The following is a 21,282-nucleotide window of genomic DNA, read 5'->3' on the forward strand; positions in this document are numbered from 1 at the left end:
TGATCACGCCTTTCCTCGAAAAGTCCCGCCTCTCCCAATGAAATGGATGGTGTGGCAGAGTGACAAAAGTTCTGACCAATGGAGACAGGGCGCAGTGAGGGTCGGAGAGGGCGTAACCCTAAGGTAGAGCGACTGACTTCTCCTCCAATGAGGAACCAGAAAGGAGATATTAGGGCGGGACCTAAATATCCCGCCTTCCTGACAAGGTCACGCGTGAACGCTATAGGTTGGGAGAAGCCAGTGACAGGGCAGGCGACCAATAGCCACGCGCCGATGAGGCCCAGCCCTCCACCCACCGCCCGCTCTGATGGAACGGCCGTCCCTATTGGCTAGCGCCGCCGCGCGGGGCGGGGCAGGGAGGGGTGAAGCGGCGCCGGAGGCGGATGAGGAGCCCGTGAGGGGAAGCTGGGCCGGGAGCCGTTGCGGAGCCGGGCCCCGCGGCCGCCATGGGGAACCGGGGCATGGAGGAGCTGATCCCGCTGGTCAACAAGCTGCAGGACGCGTTCAGCTCCATCGGGCAGAGCTGCCACCTGGACCTGCCGCAGATCGCCGTGGTGGGCGGCCAGAGCGCGGGCAAGAGCTCCGTGCTCGAGAACTTCGTGGGCCGGTGAGCGCGCGCGCCGCGTACTGCCGTTGGGGGAGCGCGCGGCCGCGCCTACGCCGCTTGCGTAAGCCGGCGGGACGGGAGCGGCCGGGCGGCTCCGCGGCTGGCGCAGGCGCGGTCTGTGAATCCGCTTCGCGTCACTCGCGAGCGCGCGCCGCCCTGGGTCCTGCGCCGCTGGCGCGAGCGGGGCCGTGCGCAGTTGGCGTAGGGCGCGCGCGCTGGCGGCGTAGCCAGGTCGCCTCTCCGCGGGACGCAGCGGGCGTAGAGCGCTCTGTGAATAGCAGGGGGGTGGGGCAGCAGGCGCGTCCCCCAGTCCTGGGCACAGGCCAGCTCCCCCCAGTTGTCCCCTGCCCCAGAGGCTGCATGGAGCCCCCCTCCCCCCGTCAGGAGCCATGACTTGCTCTGGGGTGCCCCCCACGCAAGGAGCAGGGCTCCTGGGGGGGGCAGGATTCTCCTCCCCCCCCCCAGCTGTCATCCTGCGCCTGGTGGGGGGGGGGGGGCTCGCGCCGGCCTCCTGAGCCTTGGGGGCAGGGCTGCAGACTCCCACCCTTCCCGAGAGGCCGCTGCCCCACTTGCTGCCACCCTGTTCCTGCCGAAGGGTCCCTGGGGCTGAGCCTTGCAGGTGCAAGGTGCTGGGACTGGCACTTTGGCTAGGAGGAGGCTGTTTGCTGCTAACTCCCCCCTCCCCCTGCACCTTCTTGGGAACTGCCAGCTACTGCAGCAGAAGCTGAGCTCTTGTCTAGTCTATATATTCCTGATAGACCCTGTGGAGCTTTTCATAAGGTCTCAGGTGCCATGGCCTCTCTTGTTTCTGTCTCCAAATCCCTTACCTTCTCCAGTTCCGTTTTTACACTGGCGAGCTGTATGTTACCCTGAGAGAGAGAAGACTTAGGTAATTCCTGTTTGTCTTCTGCATAAACCGTCTTCCACCCACTTCAATGGGATAAGAATTGGGGAAGTGGTTTGTCATGCCTGGTGGGATCTGTTAAGATGCAGGATATGAGCAGAGTGGGCCAGCTGGTGTAGAGGGTTGTTCTAGTATTTGTTTTAATTCCTTAAACTCCAAGGAGGAAGATCTTTAATCTGCACTGGTAGGAGCCAGTGTGCCACTTGATCCAGCTAACTGTACTTTATACAAATGTTCTGGTATACCCGGAGCACACTGGATCTGCACTTGTGGTACTGCATGGGCTATTTAATTTCAAGTGATGATCCCTGTTTCAGTGATAGTTTTCCAAACCAGTGGGAAATGGAGCGGAGATGGACTTTAGAATCTGCTGAAAAATGATCCTGTGAAAAAGAAAGTGCTTCTGTAGTCAGGCTGGGTTCGGTCAGCATTTTGTTTCAATGGTCTAAGAATAACCTGGATTGTTAGTGAATTGTGGAATGCATGTGTGAGGTTTTTTTGTATTGATCGCTCGAGCTGAAGTCAAGCTCTGTGTGATGCTTTAACAGAACAGCTTTGGTTGTTGTTTCATTAATGGCACTTAACTTGCAGATTAGTGGGGGTAGATGTCAGCATCTTTGAATTCCTTAATCACAATTTTCAGGACTCTTTAAAAAGTGGTACAAGGATCTACAGGAGAACAAGTGTCTGCAAGGTGGGGAGGACAGTTTTGTCAGAGCAGCTGACAAGGTTCCAGAGCGTAATTCTAGAAACTGGAACCTGTTCTTCATTCAAGTTAATCTTAGACTTATAGCAGAGTCCTAGCCTTTTGCTGTTCCCATGGCAATAATGCCCATGATGATCTTAATTCAAATGGGGTCCTTTTCTGCTGGTGCTGTACAAACCAGGACCTGGAAATTGTGTACCTGGATGGATTAGGGATGTTAAGAAGCATGTAATTGGTTAATTGTGTAGTGGACAAACGTTTTGTCAACTACATGATTAATCAGTAAGGAGTAACACTGCTACCACTCGCTCCTGGCTCCTGCTGGCTCCGGCCACTACCCCCGCTGTGGCTCTGCACTACAAGCGCTTGTACTGCAGAGCCACAGCAGGGGTTGATGCTGGGGCCTGGCACGAAGAGCCAGTGTGCAGGCAGGCTGGCTCAGTCCCGGCTTATGCTGGGACCTGGCATCAACCCCCACTGTGGCTCTGCACTATAAGCACTAAGAACCAGTGCAGGGGGTTAATGCTGCGACTGAGCCAGCCTGCTAAAAAATATATGGGGAGAGGAATGTTGCGTGTAGTTGATACATTAACCAATAAGGACCTGCTTGTCGGATAACCGACTAGTCAACTGCTCTATTATATCCTTAGTGTGGATCATTAGGCTCCTGCCTCGGTCCCACCCTTCATGGATCTGTCTGCAGGATCCAGTCCCTGCTCTGGGAGAGTGCATTCGAAGACAAGCTGCAGCAAGTGGGCTTGCTAGATAAGGGGGAGAGGCTGAGGTGAGGTGTCAGTCACAAGGTAGTGTGGTGACAGGGTAGCTACTGCACAAGTGGACTGTAGAGTCCACTAAAGCTTTGGGTTTTTAAAGGCTTATTTCTTCTGGTGTGACTCGAGTCCCTTTTAATTGTTTCTGCTTTTGTGGTGCTTAACCCCTGTGACCTGGGGAGCAAGGTCACTTATAAGGGTCTGTCTTGTCTCAGGCTGACCTAAGTTTTCAGTGTGTTGAATTTCTGCCTTTTCTACAGCTTGTCCTAGCTTAAAGGATGCGGGTAAAAGGTTGGTAACTAATGCGTGACTTTTGCTACTTGTAGGATATCTTTGGTAGAACAGGACAATCTAACTGGGTATATCTGGAATCTGTCTCTCCGGTAGTGCCTCATAGTATTGGATGGGGAATAGCTTTAATAAAGGTTGAGGCACTGTGGGAAGCAGCATGGCCCAGTGGATAAGGCACTGAACTGGGAGTTAGGAGGCCATGGGTCTAGTTCTTGCTTTGCCACTGATCTGCCAGGTGACCTTGGGCAAGTCATTTTGTCTCTGGCTTGTTCAGCTCCCACCCTTAGTTCTGTTTTAGGCGATGTAAGGCCTTTTGGGCAAGGATGACTACTTGATATGTTTCTAAAGCGCACAGCAAGGCGGGGCCCCGTTTGGCATACAGCAGATGCTGTATTGAGTTCTTGATATGTAGATTAACCCTGGATTCTTCACGTCTAACCAGTCAACCGATTAAATGTTAGGTTAACCTAATACTTAACTGGTTAACCTACTAAGTCTGGTGGGAACAGCCCCCAGGCCATGGGGCTCCTGCTCCCAGCCCCTCCAGAGCAGCCCCTGACCATGGTGGGTTCCCTGCAGGGCTGGAGCTGCTAAAGCCCTCACTGGCTAGCTGGAACTGCCCAACCTTTCCCATCCCTAATGTAGACTGTGCGCACTTAGTCCTGCATTTCCACTCCCTGCCTCTTCTGTAATGCCTGGGCTTGAGTAGAAGTTGTGCCTTGTCTGTTTCCAAAGAGCAGTGTTCGGTTTGACTCAGGCTGGGCTGTTTTCCCTACATTTTTGGATACTTTAGCCTCTTAATCATAATGATCTCAGACTAGTCATTTATTCTTTCTGTTGGGGGGAGGGGGGGGGAAGAACAAGGAATTTTCCAGTGTTTTGATCCTGCAGTTGAATCTTTTCACTTATTTACAATTTTCCTAGGTTGGTGACAATGATCATGTGTCTTAAATCAGAATCTGGGGCCTTGTGATGTTGCATCTGATCTTGGTCTTTCATTATCATGTGGGTTTGAGCCGTGTTCTGGATGGAGAGCTTGCGGAGAGCTTGTGGGAGGGGGCATTGGAAGCCCAGTGCTTCCATCTTTACTAATTGATGGGTTTTTTAAAAAGCAGCTGGATCAATTGAAATCCAGTTTTGTAAAACAAAACTTGCACCTGGGCTGATGCGTTGAGTTAAGCTTTGTCACTGTTGGGATCCACATGGTCAAGTTATTACCACCTCAGAAGCTGCCAGTGGATATACTGGCAGCCTATAATTACAGTGACGCTGCAAGCCCTGCCCCGTAATTAAAAAAATCTTTGTTTCACAGCTTTTAAGCCTTCAGCAAGGAGGCCTTTAATAAGGGGTTAACCAAAATCTCTAGCATCTTTTTCAATACGTGTCTGAATTAGGCAGGTTTTACGTGAGGCAAAAATCTTTGTAAGGTTTTTTTTTGGGTAACCTGGAATCTTCCAGTCAGCTCTTCTAGTTCTAACTTTGTATTGCAGCAGGGCCCTTTTGTTCGTAATTGAGGGTAATTATGCTGTCTGTGTCGAATGCTGCACGCTCAATGGTGGGTTTCCACATTCGAAGCCACAAGATCAAAAGTTCCTGCTGTGTGGCAAGAACAATGGCTTGGGTAGTGTCCCCTGCTGTGTTCTCTCCATTCATCGCTACAGAAGCGTTTGGGATGAGATTAAAAGGGAGCGCAGCTATAACTACAGGCGCTGGTGTAACTGGAGCTGCCTGAAACGGTTAACCCAGCATTAGGGTTGACTGGCCAGGCTGGGACCCTCCGCTTGTAGCATGGCACCATGCTTGACCCTGTACATGTTACAACAGGAAAATCTTACCTGGCGGGTTGGGGTTGGGCAGGTCAGACTTGGTGGAACAAATGCTGATCTAAACTCCTCAAGAGGAGCTCCAGCCATGAGCCAGGACTCCATTGGGCAGGGTGCTCTATGCTGAGCGGGAAGGGGGGGAGTGGTACTGCTGGTTCCTGTCTCCCAAAAAAAGCTGGTTCTTGTCTCAAAGCTTCCCAGGTATGAGGAAATGACAGGTGGATACAGGCAGACTAATGGACGAGTCAAAGGAATGAGACAGGACTGGTCAATGAGGAAGCAGGAGTTTCCACATACCAGCGGCGTCATTGTTGTGATACCTACAAAGGCTTAAAGCAGAGTTTGAAACAGGATGTTTATACAAGGGGCAGCTGGAGAGAATACATAAGAATATAAGAACAGCTACACTGGGTCAGACCAAAGGTCCGTCCAGTCCAGTACCCTGCTGCTGACAGTGCCTGATGCCCCAGAGGGAGGGATCACGACAGGTAATCCTCACGTGGTCCCTCCCTTGAAATGAAGGGGCTTCTTTGGAAAAGTAAGGCATGGGCGTGGGGAGCCGGGCGTGGCAGGTGTGAGGTGGGTGTTGACATCTAGTGAATGATGGGCCAAGTGAAGACAAGCGGCTTATCTTCGATCCAGTAGCAAAGGGGCGAGCTGGTGGAGGGATGCAGAGAGAACATAGTGAGGCTAACAAGGCGAAGGCAACTAAGGAAGGGGATAATATTTGTTGGACCAGTTTCTTTTGGGGGGGGGGGGACTTTTGACCTTGCACTGAACCCTTCTTCAGGTCCACATGGCTACACCAGCACTGGGTTACAAACATCCGGTCAATCCTCCATGCAGTGAGCCAGAACCTTTCAACTCTTAAGCACTCAGGAGTCCCACTTACGTCAGCAGCCTTGCTTGTTTGTGTAAAGTTAAACTGGTACAGGTGCTGGGTCTCATGGGATGTGTGTCCCGAAAGAACCTGAATAGAAGACCAAACATTTTTCCTAAGAGCAGTGTGGGCAGCGCTTAAAAGGAATGACTTAAATGTCCATGTAAATAGTCTTTGTTTGAGTGTCAACATCTCTGGGGGATACTTGCCATTCAGATAATAGTACTGAGCTGATGCTGAAAACAAGGTGGACCAGTCCTGTGTGGTGTGAGGCTTGTGGGAGCTGGACTTGAAGCGTGAGCAAGACACAAGTAAATTAGACTTTTTTTGAAACTGTGCTTTTTAGTGCTTTTTAGCCTCTCCTCATGGCATATTGGAGTAATGTCTCATGTTAGTAATACAGATAAGGGAATATTTTGATCTCTTTTATTTTCCAATTTACCTGCTTTGTTGTTACAAAGGATGGAAGCTTTTATTACAAAACTACTGACCCTCTTGCCTGTAAATGGAAATATTTAGTGCTGGTAAATTTCCCTTTAAGATTGTGCATGTTTTGATCACTCTGATCTAGCTTAATACATAATAAATTGGTGGGTTAGCTAATGTATGGATTGTAAATTACTGCCTAGGAAGCATCACTAATGGTCCAGCAGTTTTGATATCCTGTCTCCAGATGCATCAGAGGAAGGGACAAGACTCCAGGGACACCACTACACCTCAGGCTACCTCATGTTCAGAACTGCCCATAGCAAATTAGTTAATAGGCACCAAGCAATCCTGAGAAATGCCTGGGAAATAGCAGTAATGAGAACATTTCAGATTTCATCCTGCTCTGAGAGTGGTGCCTGTTCCCAAGCTATAAGGGCAACTGAGCTCCTGTACTTCCTGGTCAGACAGCAAGGCGTGTGCTTGGCTCTACCTGCTCGGGTTAATTGCAAGCCGCCTTGAGGTTTAGTCTGCTTATTGGCCATAGATACCAGGGAGGTGGCACAATGAGGAGCTTTGGATCCTGGTTACGTAAGTTAGTTGTTCAAAATCCATTGTGACTTATTTATTTTGTGATAGAGCCTAGAGGCGACTCCTGCAGTGCTGGGCACGGTGCAGTCACAGTAAAACGGCCTCTCTGAAGTTCTCTGTCTAAATAGATGAAACAAAAGGATTTCCCCATGGGGGAACTGAAGCTAGGACAAAATGACTTGTCCAAGGTCACCCAAGGAGGCTGTGGCAGAGCAGGAACTGAGCTCAGGTCTTCAGAGTCCCAACATAACTGCAAATTAATCCCTGAATCTGATTCAGATCTTTAAAATGCCTTCAGTGTGAAGCTCACTTAATGCCCACTGAAAACGATGTGGGGAATCTGACTAGGGTCGGTCTTGCCAGTAGCAATGCACCTCTCCGTAGAGGAGTCATTTCAACTCTCTTACGGAGAGAAACACAGGAGGAAATAGAAAGTGGTGTGTTAACATTGCATTGCTAGCAGGATTCGAACCATCCTGTTGATGTCACAGTGACATGTGCATTGACTAATCCTTCTGTGGAACCCTTACAGTGTCCGTACAGATGTGCCGCACTGGCCCTGCAGTGACTCTGTCAGTGACATCCTAACAAATGGAACTGTAAAAGACATTTCAATCTACATAAAATTTGACCATTGACTTGTAGTAAATTCTTGGCTCACTGGGCCCCAGGACTACAATGGCACCATTGTGAGTCACACAGTTGGGAGGCCTGTCTATTGACATTTGGTTCCTTGAATATATTGTCAATGTGGCCATTCTGTCTTGTTCGGAACATGTTATCAACACTGTTAGTGGTTGTAAATAAAACACTCATGAAACCAGGAAGGCTGCAGATGAGGCCTCTCAGCAACTTTAATCTCAGTTCTTGGTGAAATGCAGCAGCAGTTGCGCTTCTGAACAGTTCTACACTCACCCGACCTGCATCCTGCAGCTGCTGCTAACACTCGTGGCCCTCCTTTAATAGTGAAAATGTCAAAGCAACAGTGGGGAGCTTCAGAGGAAATAGATCAGCTAGGCAGCAAATAACTACATCTGTATCTGTGAATCTAAGGTAGAGAGCAATGTCCATGGAATGCTGCTGCTGCTTTTGTTAGATGGAGAGTTGATGTTTCAGGGCAGGATGAACATCTAAAAGAGCAGTTCTTCTGTCCAGTGGCTGTGCAGTAACACTCCACAAACATTCCTAAGTCAGTCGAGTGAATTGCCTTGTTGGCATTAAGTGAGCTTATCGAGATGCAGCTTGGTGCATCTGAATTACGCTCCGCCTGGATGAGTCACTCTATCCTGCTACCAGAGTCTAGTGGCTGATAACCTGTGGTCTCGGATGTATGAGGAAAAATAGAAGTTAGAAATAGAGGATCTGTGGCGGAGGGGAGAGCTGGTTTGAGGAACAGCCACGGAACAGAGTCAAGTAACTCCGACTCCAGTGGGTGCACACGGACACCTGCCTAGTGATACCACTTCATGTTGGGTGTTGGACTCTTCCCATCCTGTGTAGCCAACAACTTCTCTGACCCCAAGATGGCTGTAGGAACTTACTCCTAAGTCTGAGCACCTTCTAGCTGAGGCTCCCCAAGCACTTTCACACACTTATGAACCACTCCTTTCCCCCTCCCCTTAACCGCTAGTGGGAGAAGTATTGTCCCAGCTGTAGCGTAAGTTCTGGCAGGAACTGTCTCAGTATGTGTACAGCATGCAGTGCAACAACAGGACCAATCCTGACTGGGACCTTTGGGCACTATCCTAAACAAATGGAGTCAATCACACAGCAAGTCCGCCGTTGGCAGGGGTGGAAGAGGAAGCCGTCTTGCACTGTCTTTTCAGAAAGAGCAGGTGTACAGTCCTCATGAAGAATCTGCCAAGATAAACAAGGTTCCAGGAAGGATTGAACCCTACTAGGAGACTAGTGCAGGGAAACTGCATACACATGCCACAAGTAAGCAGGACCTTCCAAACGGCAAAAGACAAGGAAATGGAAGGCTAGAGAGCTGAATTTGGTAATGGGGGGAGTGCAAGCTACATGTGGGTATGAAGTGGCATCCTGCTAGCTTCTGGAAGTGGCCCTCTGCCCTTCGAGTCGAGCTGAGGATCCATTATCAGCCAGTCTAGCTCAAACTGGAGGTTTACACAGGGTCACAGGTGCAGAGCAGCGTTTTGAAAAGATCTGGGTGAGAATATCTTCTATTGGACCCACTTCTGTTGGGTGTTGGAATGCACTTCTGCTTAAACCCTGGTTGCTAATAGCTTCCACCGAGCTGGCCAGTTCCGGGACCGCCCCTCTCCAGCCTGATGCTGTGTGCAGCTGAGCCATTTCCACTTTGAAATGAGGAAAGGCCCTTCATGTGGAGTCCTGGTCCCCTTTGACTTCTCTTCTGGCCTGAAGTTTCTTGTGGATAAGATGACTCCCATTTCTGCTGCCCACGAGATAAGCGTGACGGCGCTGAAGTGAATACGGCAGCGCCCTTTGGTTCTAAAACGCCCACACCCTGCCCTTCACGGACCCAGTTTGGAATGGGCTGGTGCCTGTAGCACACAAAGCGTGGCCCACATCTCCTTTGCAGCGGAGGCTCCCGCTCCCCCTCGATTGCGTGAGCTCTCGTTACACGGCAGGCCACAGTCTCCCTTATGCTCAATTGGTAGGCCCCCTTGCTTTCTTCTGCGTGGTCAAGCCACGTTCCCCTTTGACCCTGGGACTTAAGCCATACAGCACAAACTTGTTTGCCGTTGATTCCTGCTTCATGTTAATTTCAGACAGTGCTGGAGAATCTGGATTCTGTTTCCTGCCTCTGTCCTTGACTTGCTGTGCAACTGCACCACAGTCCTGCTTCCCTTCCTCACGGGGATTGTGAGCATTTGCTACTGGCAAGTGTGTGGTGGTCTTACTGCTTATGGAAGCCTTGCCGCACGTCCGTGGCAGTGCAGTAACAGGTTCCCAGGGCATTGTAAAGAGTTAACCGTTTATAGTGAGTGTTGGGTGTGCATGGCTCTTTGCAAGCTAAAAGAGCAAGGTCCATGCACGCAGGCTCTGAGAATAGAGCCTGAAATGGACTTCTGTTACATAGGGGAGGGAAGTCGTTTCCTTGAGCACTGAAGGCAAATGTCAGCAAGATTTAACAGGTGAAAAGGGGAGGCTTTGTAAAGAGAATGCCCCCATGAACTCTCAGAGGGTTGCCCTGGAGAACTTGGGTGACTGAGTTGAGGCTGGATTATGCAGCCTTTTGGAGGAACGAAACCAACATGGCTTACGAGAAACCTTTTGGTCTCCTAGTTACAGAACACACAAGTGCAAACTGGCTATTTTGCTTCCCCCTTTGCCAGTACAAGTAGCCTCTACTTTTTATTTTGGGCCTTCCCTGTTCCCTAACTTAATAACTAGGCAAAGAGTGCACAGGCCTTAAGGTGGTTCTGGGGTCTCCTAGCCTCTCCCATTCAGTTCCCAGCCTGGCTTAATCAGTGTGTGATTGCTAGAGTTGTATTGTAAGGCAGCCTCTGTGCTACTTCTAATGCAGTTTGCCCAGCCACTGAGCTCACCGTGGAGCCAGCCTTTTAAAAAGAATGTACATTTCCTGCAAATGGCCCAGAACGTCCTTAGAGAAATGCCAGAAAAACTAGTTAGAACTCAAGGATGGGTCGAGGCAGCCCAGGACAGATGCGGGTACTTGAACCATCTCTGCGTGCTGGGCCCATACTGAGAGCATGCCCCTGGAATGGCAAACCATTTGAAAATGGCACTCGGAATGTCTCCCCAGGATGCTAGCGGCCACGGTCGCGGTCCTTCCCCAGAACAGACAGTTGCTCTGGCATCCAGGCCCTTAGTACGTGTTGGTGCGTTGTGCTTTAAGTAGCGATGTTAAGTATCAACTGATTGACTAATCGAATAGTCGATGCATTTTGATTAGTCAAGAGGGCGCCTCCGCCTTTGAAGTATAGTAACAGCCCTAGGACTGTAGCCACACAGAGCCCAGGGTACGCTGGGGAGACCCCGGCTGGCCCTGGCCTGCATGTGGCATTTCAGAGCAGCAGCACCATGTGGAGCCCGGGGTGTGGCCCCAGGCTCCAAGCAGCACTGCTGCTTTGAAGTATCCCCTCCTCTTCCCCCCTCCCTCCCCCCCTTTGCTGCCTCTTTCTGATAGAGGCAGCAAGAGTGGGGGAAGCGACTGTTGACTAGCCTGTCGACTAGCCGATAAGCAGGGCTCGACAAACTGCGGCGAGAGCTACTCGCCAGCCTGGCACTGTGCGTGCGCCAGCCTGGCAGAGCTGGTGAATGGGGGCGCACAGAGCAACCGGCTGAAATCTACACACCATGGGCGAGTAGAAACAGTTTGTCGAGCCCTGCCGATAAGCATTTGCTCGTTGGATAGTCACTAGTCCTCACATCCCTCAGGCTCCTGAGCTGGCAATATAATGGAAGTCATTCCTGGTGAAGGGGAGAGGCCAGAGAACCGGTTGCTGAGAGGCGGGATCTTATCACCCGTGTTCAAGACGGGTTCCAACAGGTCCGGTCTCCGCCTGCGAGATGGGAGTAGATGGGGCTAGCGCAGAAGCCAGTTGCTGGTTTGTGGAGGGGGTGTGGCTTCCTGGGATGCAAGCGCCTGTCACCTTGTGTAGTGAGCTGGGAACCAGACGACAGCGGTTGTTCCAACTGGCACATGAGGTCTGGTGTGACACTTCCATGCCCTGGGCTATTCTGAGGGTGTTGGCTGGAAGGTGGCACTAAAGCAAAGCAGAGCACAAGAGAATATAAGCCAAGAGGCGCTGACCTTACGACAGACAGACCCTTCCTCCTCCTCCTGGCTCCTACCCCTGCTGTTGGGAGCCGATGTCGTGCCTGTATTCCCAGTCTCATGGAAAGATGTTTCCTCCTTGTCTTTGGTGTGCAGAGTTCCTTGGCCTTCTGCAGGCTCACTTTCCAGCTCTGCCCCAGGTCTGCTTGTCAGTACCCAAGTGGGGTCTAGCACTGCTTTCTGCGTGGCCCATGCCACCCAGCCACACAGCCGTGCAAGATCGCCTTCTGCTACTGCCCTGTGATGCACGGGGGCACGAGCCACCAGCTTAACACAGCTGGACACGTGTCGCTCGCCTGGGTATTGGCTAAAGGGCAAAGTAGTGGAGGTAGCTGGCCAGCTTTTGGGCACAACACAAGCGAGGTGGCGATTACTCTTACCCCTTATCTGGGAGAGCAGCTGGCAGAGCTGCAGAGCACCACAGCAGCAATGAAAGCAAGCGGTGTAGGGAGGCCAGGGTCTGAGACGCACAGGGAAGCTCTCTGCAGTGGTGAGCAACTTGTGAGTCGTAGGCTACTGCATGTGGCCTGTGCCCGCAAGGCTGCCAGATTCTGCTGGTTTCCCCCAGGTTAGGTTTTTCCTACCGGTATTGCTAAAGTAATGCTCTTACAAAGCCAAGGCGTGTGCACTGGGGTGCATGCCTGTTGCATGCACCGCTGCCTGGAAGAGCCGTGAGCTCCCATCAGTGCTGGGGGGTTCCATCGACCCCCCCCCTAAATTCTAGGCACAAGTGCAGTTAGCAAAGCTACCTCATCACAGGAGACTCTTGGTTGTGTTGGGCTTGTTGGCCACGGAGAATGAGGGTCACTAGCCTACACTGCCCGTCCCTGGCTCTGTGCAGCCTTTCCTAGGAACTCAAGTGAAGCCATGAGTGGTAGACCAGAAACTGCTTCGAACCTGCCTCGGGTGCCCCTCACGCCTGCCCCAGCTGCTCTTTCTAACCCTTGTTCCTAGTGCGATTGGAGAGAAACTGGAGCTATTCAGTCTGCAGTAACTGCCTGTGCCAGCGCAGCGGGCCCAACATGTGGAGGAGCATCGTTTCCGGGCAGAAGATCCGCCATGTAGGTCTCACAATGGCCTGCACACTTGAGTTCCTACCCAATAGAAAGGGGTGGGGGTGACTCATTCCAAGACTTCTCTTTGCGTCCAAGGGCTGTTGCCAGCTCTTTGTTTTATTCTGCTGTTCTCCAGAAATCCAGCCCTTCTGGGAAGTGATTTGAAACACTTAAGCACATGAGACTTCCAAGAATAAAAAGAAAACGACGGATTCTCCTTCCTCTGTTAAACTGTCTGTATTTGAGTTAGCCGTGTATAAGAATTCAGAGGCGCACACGAGTTTTAACCCTCTGCACTCGGTTCGTGATTCAAACGCTGATAGCTGGAAAACCAACTGCTGCCATTCCAAGCTGTATGACGGGGGCACCTGAGGACATGGGCACTGACCCCCTCTCTTCTACAGGGCTGTTGTGCTGCTGCTCGTTTTAGAAGGCACTAACCATGCTGTGCCTGCAAATACAGCTGCTTTGTAGCTACACCGGCTCTGCTGCAGCATACCACAGGTGGCAGCCTCGCTCCAGGCCAGAGAGAGGTGGCAGCTTGGTAGTTGGGAGACTAGAAGAAACTCATCCCTGGAATGAGTTTCCAGCTGCTTCTTTTTTCCTTTGAGAGCTGTGACTGGGAGGCTAATGTAGGTCGGTAAAAACAGAAGGGAAGTTTGGTCTTGTGGCCTAACACTGGACTGGGACTTGGGACTTGAGAGCATTGGGTTCTGCCTCAGCTTCCCCAGTGTCTTTGGGAAACTGAGGCACAGCAAAAGGTGAATGATGGTGCAAGATGGAGGCCGCTGTAAGCTCAGCAGGGAAGGGAGCCAGCTCGTGCAGGGTCTGCCACAATGGAGTCTCTAGGCTTTCCCGTTCGACAAGGACCGTGGCGCTGCTCACCGCAGAGTCTGGATGCTGGAGCTGTTAGCCCCTGAGTGACTCCATCTCTTGTTTCCTTGCAGAGACTTCCTTCCCCGTGGGTCTGGAATCGTCACCCGGCGGCCTCTTATTCTTCAGCTGATCTTCTCCAAAACAGGTACTGTCCAGGGCTCAGTAGCTCCTTGTGGCTGGGGGGTCGAGGGCGGCCAAAGCTGGGGGACCAGTCTCACACCCTGCATGCTGCAGAACAGGGAAGGCACAGATGTATGTGGCTGTCAGTCTGCGTCCCTTGCTGCCTTTCCGATGGCGGGAGCTGCGCTGGCTCTTGGCTGCTTGGGGAACGTGGTCTGTAAACTGCTGGAAGGTGCCTGTACTGCTCAGGAGATGGGAGCCGCCTTGCGCGCGGCGGTGAGATGTGTAACTTGGCGGGAGTCCTGTCACTGCAGCAGCACGTGTACGGTTGGTGTAGCTCCCTGGGTGGAAACTGCGGGCAGATTGTTTCTGTATTAGTCTGTCAGTCGACACTGCAAGCTAAGCAGGACAGGTTCAGCCTTGTGACTGGGCTCTAATTTGTTGTGGACGGGTCCAGGCCTTCGCTCATACAGCTCTGGCCGTTTGCCGGGGGTTAGATGAGCACAGGGCTCTAGCCTAAAATCTCTGAAGGGTTGACAACCCGCTGGAGACCCAAGCTGTTCTCAGGATTTCAGTAGGTGCGAGGGGAGGGGACAAACTGACTTTGGGTCTGGGCAGAGGTCCTGGCACTGCAGGCAGTTACCTGCTCCTCGTTAGTCTGCGTTTTCCTCTGTCCCTGGCCTCGGCCCTTCCTGGTCCCGCAGCCTCGCTGACGTCCCTTCTTCAGAGCAGGTGATCAGGGCGCATGTAAGGGGCCAAATGGAGCTGTCAGACCGAGCTCCCTGCTGGGAACTCTGCTGTGTCAATGAACAAGACAGGGAGTTGCTGCTTTACCAGCCTGGTACTTCAGAGGGGGGCTGATTGGCTGTGCCAGACCGTGATGGCAGAGGCACTGCCGCATCCTAGCTCTTCTTGCGTGATCCCGAGTGCTTAGTGAGCCCAACGCATGGGACTGCCCCGTTCTCCTGGGGTGGGGGGGTATGATCTTAGGCCAGGGTTTTATAAGCCAGTCTGTTCTGCGAAGAGCTAAAGCAGCTCTGTCTCCTCCTGCTGCGTGGACTGTTCCTTGGTTGTGCGATAACAGGCCTTGGTGCTGCGTCCTGGCTCTCTGCTAGGGATGGGAAATCCCGTTGAATTGGCTAACGTTGTTTAACAGACTGCAGGGGGGGTGGGCAGGAGCAGGCTGCAGTGGCCTCTCCCCACGGGCAGGCATTACATCAGCTGGGTCGAACAGCCCCTGCCTGGGGGGCACCCGGGCAGAGCAGGCCCCTACCCCAGCCCCTACTGGTTAAACATTCAGCCCCCTACTCTTGGCCCGGCATAGTGATGGTGGTAAATGTGGGAAGGCTGAAAAGCCGCTGCACACCTCTCACCTGAGCCCACGCTCCACATGTCAGCGGCCTGATCTCGGGGCGGCTCTCTTGTTCCCTTCCCTGGAGTGCGGAGTCCCTTGCTTTGCCCTCTTGCCGGGAGGGCTGGGCCTCTGCTGCTTGTGCCTGGGTCGGATCCAGCCCAGCATGGCTCTCTGGCTGCCCTGCCACCGCACGCTGCTCAGAGCAGCTTTCTGGATGCTGCGAGCCTGGGGAGGCGCTTCCTGCGCATGCAGCTCGCAATGGCCCATGTGCAGAGTGCCCCTCCCCCAATGGGCTCGCACGCGTGGCCCCCACCTCGCTGCGGAACCTGCTGGGGAGGGCTGCTGGCTGGGAGCCACCCAAGTAAGAGCCTCCTGGCCAGAGCCAGCCTGCCTCTGGCACCCCAGCCCCTCCCCCAACCCTTCCTGCACTTTCACCTTGTGTAGAAGCTGCTGCCCCTTGCTCCTGCACCCAGACCCTGCACCCCTCCCTTCCAGACCTTGCACCCCAACCCCTGCCCTGCCACAGTTCAAATTCCTGCACCCCCTCCTGCCCCAGATCACAGCCCCGCTCCCGGACCCTGCACCCCTCGTACGCCTTCTCCCCTCCCAGAGCCTGCCCCCTCGTCTCCTGCCCTTACCCCAAGCTCGATCCCAGACCCTGCACCTCCTCCATTAATACCATGGAAGAGTTGGGCCCGTGGAGCAGCCCGTCATCAGGAACGATTGCCTGCCCCCGTCTACAGTCGTGCATGACGGTGGCCAGCCTAGGTCCTGGGGCGATAGTGTCAGATGGGACTTCCCTATTGAATGCAAGACGGATGAGCTCTTTGGCGTGAGCACTTCCCATGCAGTGCTCTGCGGGAAGCGGGGGACCAGCCTCCCCATTTTCCCCGCCAGCGCCCAGGGAGCGGTAGCTCCTCGGGGTCTGATCTGCAGCTGAAGTGCTGCTAGCCCACCAGGCACGGTATGGAAAGCGGCTGCTCCCCAGTGTGATTGCAGCACTGAAACACGTAGCGAGCAGCCAGCGAGCGCTCTGTCCCACAGGCACCGCGCTTGCAGGGCGTCAGTCACGCGGCTGCTTGGCTTGTCAAAGTGCCGCTCCTCTGACAGCTGTCGCTGGAGAGGCACCTAGATGTGTGTGTCGGAGAGATGCTGCTCGGCCACCCCCTCACGCAGCCGGGGGCTCAGGGCGGGACTGCGCAGCTCTCAGGGCTGCTCCACGTTGACTGGGGCAGAAGGTGCTTGGCCAGCTGGCTTGGTGAGTGAGTGGTTCTGGGTAAACTCCCTTAAGAGAAGGGACCTGGGAACACGTGCCCTGGTTCTGGAGAATAACCTTAGTGCCTTTGTCCTACGCTCTTGGAGAGCAGTGCTCATGCTGTCTACCCCCAGCTCCTCTCTGCTGCTGCTTTCCCCCACCACGACAGCCGCTCGCTCCCAGGCCCTCGGCAGCATCTCCAGGAGCTAGCTGGCCCCCGAGACAGAACCAGCTCCAGGGCCTTGGGAGCGGGGAGGGGCTGTTCCCAGCCAGGCCTGGGCTGACGGGATCCCAGAGGGGGCGAGCAGGTGGGGTCGGTCGGTGCTGCTCTGGCACACTGCTGGGTCCTACGTGACAGTCAGTGGCCATTGACTTCAATGGGTTTTGAATCCGAGCCCTAAACTCGGGGTTCTGTCTGAGCCCCTCCCCCAACATGCTGAACTCCACGGCCCAGCTGCACCGGCTCTGCTGTCCTGCCGGCACTGGGGTTAGCAGGCAGGGCAGCTGCAGGGCCCCGCAAAGCTGAGCTGCTTGAGCTGTGGCTGCAGCCCCACGTGGCGGGGCCCTGGGCCGCAGCCCTGCGCGGTGAGCTCTGGCTCTCTGCCCTGGGCCCTGGCGAATCTAAGGCCCCTGAAACCTGCTTGGGGTCCCCGAGGGGTCCCGGACCACTGATCTCGCCCTTAGCCCCGGCAGGCCCCTAGCAGGGGTTTGAAATAGACCAGAGTTCCCTGGTTGGTGCTCGCTGCCTTGTGTGCTTCCAGGTGTGCCGGCCGCCGTCGGGCTCAGCCCTGCCGAGCCAGCGACCCGCCCCAAGCCGCCCGCCGGAGGAATGTGGCGGGGTTAATATTTAAGCACGCTCGCCGCAGTACCATTGCTTGCGGGTGGAAGGGCGCTGCCAAGCTCTCCACCGCCCACGGCCCGAGTCAGGGCTCCTTGTGAGCCGCCTGCCCTCTGAGCACAGGTCTTGGCTGATGGAAGATCCCTTCCCTGTGGCCGAGGCAGCCCAGCTGGGCAGCGTGCTGTGCTGCTCAGTGACAGGATTGCGGTGCCAGTGCTGCCTGGCGTACAGAACAGGGCGACGTTCACCCCCATCCCTCTGGCCTTCCTCTGCCGGGCTGGGGACTGCCGCTCCGTCTGGGACAGGCTGGTGCAAGCGACAGAGCTGGGGTTACAGGTTGCGGTGCTGCACGTGGCCTTTGGACATGGTGCCTCAGCAGTTCTGGGCCTGCTCTCGGGCCCTGACGGAGGGCCTGTGTAAGGCCTCTTCCTGACTATTGCCCTGGGTAGGAAACGCCCTCCCACAGCCCACCCCCCTCAATTGCCAGCCCTGAGCCCCCCAGAGCTTTACCCTGCACCCTCCACAGACGCTCGTCTGCAGGGCTGCGTCTGATGGCTGGTTCAAATTGCAGTCTGGATTTCGGACGTGGTGCGGTCAGTGTCGCTCGCAAGCAGGGAAATCCCAGCATGTGCCACATAACGCGAAGATCAAGCACTTCATGTGCGAACTGTTTCTGCATTTCCTGGGCTGCACTTCACTTCAAAACATGATCGGCTTCCAGAGACGGGAGAGCACTGGCAGGGGAAAGCTGAGTGCGCGCCCCCCCCCCTCGCACGGTGAGGGCCGGGGGAATGCTGTGGGCAGGGGTGGCTGTTCATGCTGTAGTGGGAGTTGGGTTTAAACAGTCATCTTGGCACAGGGGTGAGGAATCTTCTGGTTGGGGGCTGCTGACCCACAGAAAAATCAGTCAGGCGGGGTCAGCGCAGGCTGGAGAGCCAGCACGGGCTCCCCAATGCTGGGGGGAGCCCAGAGCTCCGCGGGCTGGATCCAGGCAAGCCGGGGGACACATCTGGCTCCTGGGCCTTAGGTTCCTCACCCCTGGCTTAGAACTTCTCTGGTCTGTTATCCAGGGGGTCAGAGTGGGTCACAATAGTCCCTTCGGGCCTGGGAATCGGTGACCCGGGCTGTAAGTCTGTTGCATACGTGTGTGTATTGGTGGCAGAGCTAGACGTGTGTGAGGTGCTACTGTGCCTCAGTTTCCCTGTGGGGGCGGGGACGGCACCCACCTCCCTACTAGCAGTGCCCAGGGCTGGTGATTAACGCCGGCAGCACCAGGCCATGCAGGGCTGATGGCAGTGACTCCTGCAATACTGAGAGATACCTGGATGGGAACATGCCGCTGTCTCTACTCCAAGGGCTCTGCTGGGGCAGTCGCGCCCCTCCTGTGGGCCATGCTGCGGTTGGCTTCCTCCCCGGCCGCAGGAGCCGTTCGGAGGTAGCCAGTGGGTGCCCTGGCAGGCTAGACTCAGCCCTGCCTTCAGGGCTCAGAACCCGGCACTGCGGCGCTACAAACGAGGGGCGGGGGAGGCCAGCAGGCCGGGATGTCAAGCTGTCTAGGCTGGAACCAACATGCACGTGCCACGTCTCCCCCCGCCGGCGCTTCCCTCTGGTGCAGGACACCGTGACTCACGTCTGCAGCGGGTCTAGAGCTGCCCTGCTCCATCCGCCTCGGCCGAGGGGATTGCTAGGCAGGCTTCATCGCCAGTTAGCAGCCTCCCCAAAAGCACCTGGCTGCTCTCTTGGGCGCCGGCTTTCCCCGCATGGCTGCATGCCCCTCTGGCTCTGCGCCACTTCCTCATTCCGCCCCTGGAAAGGGCCGCCGGAGCACAGCGGGGTGTCCAGGAGCCACGCTCAAGTCATGCCCGGAGCTTACGCCAGGCGAACGGAGACAAGCTTGGGCCCTCTGCTGGGGTGCAGGCGCAATGGGGTGAGCCTCTGCTGGGCGCAATGCAGCTTGTGGGCGCCGGGATCCCCTCTGCTCCAGGGCAGCTTTGCTTCTCAATAGGCCTTGTGGGTCTCGTGCACTGCAGAGCACGGGGGGACTCGAGGCGCGTTGCAGTCTCATAGAACAGCACGGCTCACGCTCACGGCGGCAGCTGCCTAGCTTCTGAGTGAGCAGCAGGCAGAGCCGAGGCTGGGCCCTGTATTGGATCTCAGGCAGGTGAATGCTACAGCCTGGCTCTGGAGGGGAGGGGTGTTGTGTCTGCTCACGTCCAGCCCCTCTCCAGGCATACTGACTGTGCAGCCCTAGGACGCCGGGGCCCTGCGTGAAGGCTTAGCTGAATGCTGGGGCAAGGAGCAAAGGGAGCTTGTAGGAAGAGGGTAAGGAACGGGCTGGCTGGCTGCAGCAGTGAGCGAAGGGCTGAAGCCCTGTTCTGAGAGGCTCTGCTCCGGCCCCCTGTGGTAGCCGTTGGAAGAGCACTGAAATGCTGGCACTGTGCTGGTGATATGAGAGAGGCCTATGAAGTGAAGGGTGGGGAGAAAGTCAACAAGGAAGTGGAACTTGCGCTCTCAAACACCAGAACTAGGGGTCACCAAATGAAATGACTAGGCTGCATGTTGAAAGGCAGTATTTCTGCACACAACCTGTGGAACTCCTTGCCAGAGGGTGTTGTCAAGGCCAAAGCTATCACAGGGTTCAAAAAGAACTAGCTCAGTCCATGGATGGCAGGTCCATCAATGGCTATTAGCCAGGCTGGTGTCCCTAGCTTCTTTGCCCCTGGGGGGCACCTGGCATTGGTCACTGATGGGAGACAGGACACTGGGCTAGATGGACCTTTGTCTGATCCAGTCAGGCTGTTCTCCTGTTCCGCCTGTCCAGACAGCACTGAGGTAGCTCATGACTTGCGCACCTGCAAGGGTGGTGCTCCTGAGAGGGGTGGGTGAATGTCGTGGGGGCTTTGAGCCTCTAGCGATCCTTGCTCCTGATTGGCCTGGCTCTCCAGCCTGCGTGCCCCCGTTCGAATGCCATCGTGCTCAAGGGGTAGTGGGACTTCCTGCCGGCGTTCTGCACCAGCCTCTCGTTGGGGTGTAGCCGGGGTCCTGCAGAGCTGATGCTGCATTGCTGAGGTTCGGAGGGCGAGGGCCTGGGTCTGTTTACACTGGTTCAGAGGCTGGGGGGCTAGTCAGAAATCGGTTTGTTTCATTATAGACCCTGGGGGCGGGGGTCTCTCTTCCAGAATATGCGGAGTTTTTGCACTGCAAATCCAAAAAGTTCACGGATTTTGACGAGGTTCGGCAGGAGATCGAAGCAGAGACGGACCGGGTCACGGGAAGCAATAAAGGGATCTCACCGATTCCCATCAACCTGAGGGTGTATTCACCACACGGTGAGTGAGACTTGCATGCTGACGGGAGTGTCAGCGGGCTTCTAGAGGCGGGTGTGGACACTTCAGTGGATGGGAAGGAAGCAACCCAGAGGGCAGTTTGACGGTCCCAAGAGACCAGGCTCTGTTCCTGAGTAGCAAGAATGTAGAGAGGCCAAACAAGCTTCTAGCTGATCCTCTGTGCCCTGCCCTCGCCCATGCACTGCGGGATAGAGGGTTTTGAGTCCCCTCACTGCATGAGTTCTCCGCTTCCCTCCCTCCGCAGTGCTGAACCTGACGCTGATCGACCTCCCGGGCATCACCAAGGTGCCCGTGGGAGACCAGCCGCAGGACATCGAGTACCAGATCAAGGATATGATCCTGCAGTTCATCAGCCGGGAAAGCAGCCTGATTCTTGCTGTGACTCCCGCCAACATGGATCTGGCAAACTCGGATGCTCTCAAGATGGCTAAGGAAGTAGATCCTCAAGGTAAAACCAGCGCGCCTGCTGGCTGCAGTAAGAGCTGCTGCAGGACCCTGTAACAAAGGGAGGGAGATGGGGGTTCCCAGGGGTTCCCAGGTGCCCTGGTGTGCAGCTCCCCCTGCCGTGGGGAACCCGGCTAGCTCTGCCCAGGGGAGCCGAGCCAAGGCTCTTCTCGGAGCAGTGGGCTGGATTTTGTACGGAACGTGACTGA

General features: G+C 54.9%; 1 protein-coding gene across 11 annotated transcripts in view; it reads left to right on the top strand.

Moving 5' to 3' along the window:
- The first annotated feature begins 349 nt into the window (after positions 1 to 349).
- The window catches only part of DNM2 (dynamin 2), a 50,591-nt gene continuing 29,658 nt past the window's right edge, over positions 350 to 21,282 (top strand). For 9 of the 11 annotated variants that reach the window (XM_075916131.1, XM_075916124.1, XM_075916126.1 and 6 more), the window contains exons 1-4: positions 351 to 607; positions 13,787 to 13,860; positions 20,462 to 20,611; positions 20,874 to 21,077. In XM_075916131.1, coding sequence (XP_075772246.1) covers positions 447 to 607; positions 13,787 to 13,860; positions 20,462 to 20,611; positions 20,874 to 21,077 — 589 coding nt within the window. In that variant the 5' untranslated portion in view covers positions 351 to 446. Of the gene's footprint in view, positions 608 to 13,786; positions 13,861 to 20,461; positions 20,612 to 20,873; positions 21,078 to 21,282 lie in introns of all 11 variants that reach the window. The other 2 variants (XM_075916125.1, XM_075916129.1) reach the window with 1 other exon arrangement.

This window comes from Pelodiscus sinensis, unplaced genomic scaffold, assembly GCF_049634645.1.
Source record: "Pelodiscus sinensis isolate JC-2024 unplaced genomic scaffold, ASM4963464v1 ctg90, whole genome shotgun sequence".
NCBI classification, from domain to species: Eukaryota; Metazoa; Chordata; order Testudines; family Trionychidae; genus Pelodiscus; species Pelodiscus sinensis.